Source organism: Mytilus californianus, unplaced genomic scaffold, assembly GCF_021869535.1.
Source record: "Mytilus californianus isolate M0D057914Y unplaced genomic scaffold, xbMytCali1.0.p SCAF_1, whole genome shotgun sequence".
Classification (NCBI taxonomy): domain Eukaryota; kingdom Metazoa; phylum Mollusca; class Bivalvia; order Mytilida; family Mytilidae; genus Mytilus; species Mytilus californianus.
Window position 1 is genome coordinate 8,507,012 of NW_026262581.1, and position 8,438 is coordinate 8,515,449.

At 33.6% G+C, this 8,438-nt stretch overlaps 1 protein-coding gene across 1 annotated transcript; it reads left to right on the forward strand.

Annotated features, from left to right (window-relative positions):
• The first annotated feature begins 6,483 nt into the window (after positions 1-6,483).
• LOC127729024 (uncharacterized) lies at positions 6,484-7,945 on the forward strand. The gene has a single exon (XM_052236983.1). It carries the CDS (start codon positions 6,484-6,486, stop codon positions 7,789-7,791), a length of 1,308 nt encoding a protein of 435 aa, XP_052092943.1. The 3' UTR covers positions 7,792-7,945.
• The last annotated feature ends 493 nt before the right edge of the window (positions 7,946-8,438 follow it).

Sequence of the window (8,438 nt, forward strand, 5' to 3'; positions counted from 1 at the left end):
GTTAGAAACATGTCATTTGATCACTTAAAAAATTAAAGTCAAACTAATTTTCATTCACTAAAAGGAACTAACCAGTCTTAACAACAAACACCACCACTGACCACTTGCAAATGACTAACTATTGTTCATTCATTACAATTTTATTAAGAAACATTCCCAGTATCACAATATTATCTTGTTTGGTATAATAATCTACTTAACACCAGATTGCCCTATTGAAAGCTTTTTTTTCTCTGGATTTTTAAGCTTCATTATTTATCCACTGGTCATGTTTGCATAGATTTGTTCGGTAGAAGACATTAAGCAATAACTATGAAATAGTATAAAAAATGATGTTGCTACAATAGATGTAACATTTCCAACCATCAACAATTTGACCTTCAGAAAAACCACTAAGTTGATTGTGAACAAACTTGCATGTAGCGTACCCCCAATAGTGTACACACTGAAATGTGGTCTGGGCCATTTAGTTTTACCCTTGCCCCTCATTCCGCAACGAACAATTAAACAGATTTTTTTCTAAAGGCCTTCACATATTGAGCTGAATTTTAGGTAGCACTCCACAGTTAGGTGTGTAGTTTTGCATTTTGGCCCCTTTGGATTTTTCAAATATGAAAGCTAGTGTGCAATAAAATTCATTTTTGGATAGCTGAAGATTAATATAGCCTTCAAATTGGGTTTATAGGAACATCAAGGTTGTGTTATGTATATATTATGGGCTGTTTTCTGTATGACAGTCAGTATTTTCATTTCCATATCAGACATTGGTATGGAAATTATTGTAATATCTTTTTCCAACTTTTTGTCGCACGAACTTGAGATTAAATTTTACGAAAAAATGAGGTGAAAGACACCCAGTTTTTATTTGCTCACTTGGTAGATTAATGTCAAAAGTTTCAGAAAAGGTATCACTCAAAGGGATTGAAATTCTAGTTTTAACCAAATTGTTGGGAATATGTGACATTTCCATGCCCCTTTTTGCAATATTTTATGGTAAATAAATTCAGAATGTTGCCATGGATACATAAATCACCATTTTAACTTTTGAAAATCAAATCTATGGAAGATACTTATTACATACATATGCACATGTATGACACAAATAGTTGGCTTAATGTACTAGAAAGCCAGGAAAAGAAGATGATTAAACGTTCTTCTGTGGGTCAATTTTAGTTTTATTTTGTAACTTAGTATGTTAGCCTACTATGATGAGTTACAGATTGAGTTTACTTTTGGTTCCGCTCCGCTGATTTTTGTTGAAATGACGGGCTTTGGACTTTGAAAATTTCGTGAAAATAATATTTTTTGCGAGCGGGTCCATTCGTTCGTTCCGAAAAATCTAGTTTGTCATTCTTTCAGATAAATATTCGATGATAAAATCAAAGTAAAAAGTTTAAGCTTATAATTTTATGACTTATTGCATGCAGTACAAATAATCCGGTTAAATCACATACCGGTAAATCTATAAATTAACCATCTGGGGCCTCACTATGATTTCTATCATAAAAGTAATGCTATCTTGATTTAAACCATTTCAGAAATAATTATCATGCCACTTTGATCGAGAAAACTATGAAAGGGAATGATTTTATATTTGGTTTGCTGTTGGAAAATGTTGAGTTGTAGCATGTGAGCAATTTTAAGATCTGTCGGGCAGCTTCTTCCTGTTTGCCGATAGTTTAAAATTTAAATTTATCATATGCAGCGACGCAAGTCCAGACCCAGTATTGGTCTTTTTTCACTTATATTTGCATATAATTATTTTATGTTCAGGGTCAGATGAACCCTGCCAGACGGACATGTAAATCTTTGTCATTCTACTGACCAAATATATTTGACCAATTGCTTATAGTTCCTGAGAATAGGACATAATCATGGAATCTTAACGTTGTCCATAAGGAGATTTGGTATTACTGCAAATAAGACAACTATCCACTAAAGACCAAATGACACGAATGTAATTTACTACAACCTTCAACAAATAAGCAAAACCCACCGATTAGTTAGCTACAAAAGGTCCTGTGATGACAAATTCGAAAAGATAAAGAAGAAAAAATCAACGGTCTGATTTAAATTTAAAAAAAAAGAAACAAAAAACAATTTAATAAGAATTCTACAGGTACAGTCAATCTTTGTATCTATAAACGTAAAGGTTTTGTGTAATTTGTGGTTTAGAGGTAAAGAATACACATAAATTTCAACGAAATTTTAATTTTGCTTAATAGATGATCATTATATAGAAGTAAATTGATTGACAAAATGATTAAATTGTGTTTAAGAAACCTTCAATTTATTTATTGAAGTAGCCGTTTGATAAATAGATAGTTGTGAACTAGCCTTCTAGGGAGAAACCATTATATTGTATAAGAACAACGTCTTTTTAAAACGAACAATGTCATGATTTTCGTATCTAGCCTTGGACGTGTTTGATAAGACAAAAGCCATATGTAAAATCCACCGATTTTCTCTTGAACGCCCATGGCCTACATTCTAGACCACTACATGATATAAATCATAAAGGTACAATTAGACTGAATGATATTAAACAGGTAGAAGGTAGGTATTAGTTTTCTTTATTCAATATTTTGAAAACAGCCTTAGAAACCCGAAAGAATAATAAATACCAGAAAAAAGAAAGCATTACCCATTGTCTTAAATGGTCATAATGATTGTATCTTTTTGGGAACATAGACATGAACAGTGCTCGTGAATTGACAATCGGTAAATATTTCGTAACTACTGGGCTAATTGAAATCAAACTCAGCCTGCACCATCCGTAGAGAGTCTGCTTTAGAAGTTGTGTCCATCAACTCCATAATTAAGCCAAAATGACCGATAAGGCTGGAACGATTCACAAAAATGTTACATGACTGAGAAAACTAATTCAATTATAGGAGTTATTGGCTTTAAATAGCAATTTTGGTCATATTTCAGCATTTTTGCCTATTATCGTGAAAATTATAATAGATACAAGAAACTGTACATCGAAATATGTTTAGTAAACTTACATGTACAAAATGTTTAAATACTTAAAACCATCTCAAATTAGTCCTTATAGTACTTATTGCCCTTAAATAAAGATTTGTTTATCAGTCCAATGAAAACGTGTTTTTCCTATTATCGTGAAAACTTTAATAGATAAATAGATTCTGCAGCTGTCAACGGCAAAATGATCCTCATAAAAGATCTTAAAAAATGCAAAATAACTTAACCATTCTTTGATTTCCTATATGAGTAATTGTCCTTGAAATGACGATTTCCCCCAATGTAATAGTTAGAAAGAAACTAAAAACCGCAAAAATGACCAGCAATACAAGATCTACAAAAATGATAAAAAAAAACTATCCATTATTCTATTGACTTTATTTACACTGCGTTAAAAGACGATTTTTGACAAAATTAAGCGTTTAAGCTTTATCATAAAAAATAATGTAAATGAACCGAAACTGTAAACAGAAAACCTGATCCTCAAAATAGGATATACAAATAATTCCGCTGACCGACACTGATCATTGAATTTGACTGGGGTTATAGTAATATGGTCATCCCTTAGATTTGTCCCGTTCCGGCAGTAAAACCCTTGCTAAATCGGGGCGTCCTTTCGGCTGCGGAATATAGAAATACGTAGTCACATCCAGTCGGATTGGTACGTTAATTTCGATGTCTCATGTAGAGAAAGTGACACGTTCTCTGCACGCTAAAGAGCCCTTGAAACAATTAACACTCAAGGGAAGGAGGGTTGCAAGGAAAACAATCTTTATTATCCAATTCCCCTATCTCCCGGTGATTGTCTAAATTTTCCTCTTTTATCCTTGTCGATCATTACAGTACCTATCCATTGCATTAAAAGTTAATGATATCTCGCCCTGAACATGCATTGAAATATTTGCCACTGGACGCTTAGCAATCAATAATCATTCAATCAATCTTTTATTTTACAATTTCATCCCTTTTGAAACTAATCTCAATCAAAATGATATCCGTAGTGTAATGAAGAACATATCGGCGGGGCAACATAAACAAATTACAACTATATCGGACAAAGATATATAATTTATCCTGCAATCAACTTACTATTGTACAAATAACAGGTATACAAATACATATTTGTTTTCTTTGTACTTGTACAAACTAATTCTCAAGTTCCCCTGCTGCCACCTTTGAGTGAACGGTAATGTTAATATTACTGTGTACGTTCATTTCGGTGTCCTCATCGCGGTCCGCGTTTAAGCTTAAACCCTTTCAATATAATTGTTCATATAATATCATGTGTCCGATCATAGTTTGTCTTACTGATATCTTTCTTTTGATTATTCTATGTTTCTATGCATCTGTATGCTGCACAAAGGCTCCAAACTCGAAATGAAATACGTTTCAATGTTAAAGCCATGTCGATTACAATACAAATAAAAAAAATAAACATTAAACTGCAAAGTCTGAATTGCAGGAGAAAAATAATAAATGTGTCTAGAATTTAGTCTGTGAAATAGCGTTGTATGTGGAACGGTAGTATTTACTTTCCTGGAACTTGGTTGTTTTTGTGTATATCTGAACACCGTGATAGGACAAAAACTTCACTGAGCATATATTAAACATATTTTCCCAAGCCGAGGGATGAACCAGGTGTAGAAAAAGATGAAAGTAATTTTACCTTCAGGTAAAAAAAAGGAAATTAAAAAAATTTGATAATTTTTAAGAATTCTGTTTGCACTGCCTGTCAAAAGGCCGCAAATCACTAGTGGCCTTATGTTAAAAATATAGCAAAACAAAAGCAGACGGGAATCATACATATTCACATCTATTTCTGAATATGATAATAAAAGTACGAACTTTAGTTAACTGTGTGTGTAGGTTCTGGGTCCGAGTTACAAAGTGGTGATTTTAAAAAAAAGGCCACACCAATAGATCAGAAACTACTACCGTTTACATTTTTAAAATACTAAGGCTTTTCTACCTCAAGAATAGATTCTATCCAAAATCCATGTATTTAGTTTTGATGTTATATTTGTTATTCTCATCGGATTTTGTCAAATGTCTTATCGTTTGTAGTTGTAAATCTTATTATTTTTTTCTGTTCTATTCGTATGTTACGGTAAAGATAATTAATCACCCAGTTCATTTATAAGATTTTAGTTTGGGTCATCTAATTTTATTCGATGTATTTGGTTTACAGTTTGATTTAGAAGAAATACCGACATAGCTTGATACTAGTAATACAATTAATTATTTAATTACTACCACAATTGTATATCAATATGTATTGTAATTTTCACTGTTATTAATACATGTTATATCAGTATTACAAACCTAATCTTGAACTCTATCCTATTTTTTGGAAATTTATAGAAATTTATATGTGACGTCACATTGTGCGTCGATCTCTCCGGCTAACATATAATACGTTGTTCGGCTGTGCCTTTTTTATGTGCTGATTTAGGTTGTTTTATGTATTCGTTTTTATTCTGTAGTTAGTCACCACTTCGGTGTTAACATGTATATCTATTATATAGTCATTTTATAAATTTACTCTTTGCAAAAGTATGAATTATTCTAATTACTAAGGATTTTCTTATCCTTATATAACCTTAGCCGTGTTTGGCACGGCTTTTTGGAACTTTTGGTCCTCGGTGCTCTTCAAATTTGTACTAGTACTTGTTTCGGCTTTCGAATTTTTTTTGGTCTGGGCGTCGCTGATGGGTCTTGTGTAGACGAAACGCGCGTCTGGCGTGATAAATTATAAGCCTGGTACCTTTTGATAGCTATTATTTGTGTGTGTCTCTGTCCTGTATGTTCTCCCATTTATTTATATTGTAGTCCTGTCATGTAATCTTGTCATTTTAATGTTATATTTAACATTGCCATAAAAGCGGGAGGTTTGGCTAGCCACAAAACAAGGTTCAACTCACCATTTTTTCTTAAAATGTCCTGTACTAAGTCAGGAATATGGCCATTGTTATATTTTAGTTCGTTTCTGTGTGTGTTGCATTTTAGTGTTGTGTTTCTGTTGTGTCGTTGTTCTCCTCTTATATTTGATGTGTTTCCCTCAGTTTTAGTTTGTAATCCAGGTTTTGTTTTTTTCTCAATCGATTTATGAATTTCGAATAGCGGTATACTACTGTTGCCTTTATTTACCTTAGCTGTATATGGCAAACCTTTTAGGAATTTTTGGTCCTCAATGCTCTTCAACTTCGTACTTTATTTGGACTTTTTAACTTTTTTTTTATTCGAGCGTGAATGTGTGAGTCTTTTGTAGACGAAACGCGCGTCTGGCACACATACAAAATTTCAATCCTCGTATCTATGATGAATTTATCCACTTGAAGAGACACATATCCATGTGATCTATGCAGTCTCTTTATATTCTAAAAATAGACTTAAATATCACGAGGAGGTCTCGGCGTCATATACACTATTTGTGTGCAAATCAATCAATCAATCAATCAATCAATCAATCAATCAATTCATTCATTCTATAATTCACAGATGAAACTGCCGTTGGTTCTTGCCTTGTGCATCACTGGTTTACTAGCCGGAGATGTGAAACAAAAGAGATCGTCAACCACGGATCACATCAGCAGCGGCCTTAATGCAGCCAAGGACATTGCCTCAGTCATTTCAAATTCGACTGCATTTGCGACAGGATTAGTAAGGATAGCAGATAAAGTAGCACCTTTCTTAGGAGTGGTTGCTCCGTTTATATCATTTGTTTTTGGTTTTATTCCTAAAGGACCATCAGCAGAATTACTGGCTATTCGAAATTTACATAAAGATATCGACACTCGATTCGATCAAGTAGACAGAAAATTTTCCGATGTAAAACAACTCATAAATTGGAGCAGCGTAAAAGTCCAGTTTTCCAGTATTGAACAAAAAATCAATGCAGTTTATCGTAAATATAGAGAAATGTACCAGGCACCAACTAATGCCCTTGCTGGAGAGAAACAGCTATTCATAAGCAACTATGAAAGTGACTTTCAAAATAGTGGCATTAAACTTTATGACGGAGTCTTGAACGTAGGTCGTGTCTTTGGTGATGGCTTGCTAGTCCCTTGCATGACATATACAAAATATGATCGCAGAAAATGCTCGGAATTCAGTTCTGGAATTCTCAATTTGTTGTTGAAATCCGCCGAACTTGAGCTTGCATACCTACAACTGAAGGGTCTATCATCTAACGTAGATTATCACGCAAAACAATGGAAAACTCGCATAGATCAGGTTCGATCTGCGATGAGTCATGCCGATAGAACTATAGCTTCTAAATATCACGACCAGTCAAATGCTGAAATAGACAGATATGCACTTGATCATCCAGGAGATAAAATGAACAATCATGACTGGGCTAATAACATGTACAATTCTCTTTCCCGAAAATACTATTGGAGGGACTGGATGGTCATTTCTTACAAAGACGTCACTGGAGATGACAAACATTGGAATAAGGTATGCGGTGGATATAGCAAATTTAGGAACCATGGCCGAAACATTCTTATAGCAAGCGTTGATAAAAGGACACGTCATTTAGATAATACTAAAGCTCATTCTGTTGTTAACGCGGTACATGATCATACCTCAAGCAAAGGGCATTGTCGACCACACTGCGGAACCGTTTACCACAGAATAGATTCTCATACAGCGTATGATACTTTCCCAGCAGAAGTTAAAGATCATTGTTCCCCGTATGTGGCATCAGGTGTAATCTACAATGACGCTCAGCCATCTTATAAAGCTGCTGCAAACCGTCTTGTTCTAAGGAATGACAAATTTAATCATATTCACGTGTTTGGATAAAAAGAAATCGCTCAAATGAAATGTTGCTTCTGTTATTTGATTAAAATACTTGCAATTGAAATAGGTTTTCAAGATAGATGTAATCAAAATTCAAAGATAAAACTGTATTTAGATTTTATACTGAAAATACCGTTAAATCTGGTCCAATCTGAAAAGACTGAACATGAATAAATCTAGTCATGTGTTTTTTCAATTTAATCTCAGACATATCAATTGCGTTAAATCCAGTACTGCTCAAATGTTAAGTTTGCGTTCAATTAAGATTAGTTTAATCTATTGTCTACGCCTAAATAATAAGATGGTGTATTAATTCATCCAAACACGAATTTGACAAAAAACAAACACAAGGCACATAGCTTTTTATTGTTGCTTTTAATCTCAAGAACACAGTGAAGCCTTCAACACAAGCTTACACCTTACTGCCAGTTCCAAATCACCAATACCGACAGTTTTAGAAAGCCTTTACTGTACTCAACAATACATACTGAATGTTCCTTAATAGCATTCCCGGTGTTGCGTACGTTAGTTTTGCACAAAACGCCATTCTCTTTGTGGTAACTGTCCGTATGCATAAATGTTTTTTTTTTCATTTAACAACAGGGCGTATGTTACATATCAACGTATTCATTAAATCGGATATTTATTAG

Excerpts from the sequence above, each read along its gene's own strand:
- LOC127729024 (XM_052236983.1), top strand. The coding sequence starts at position 6,484 with ATGAAACTGCCGTTGGTTCTTGCCTTGTGCATCACTGGTTTACTAGCC.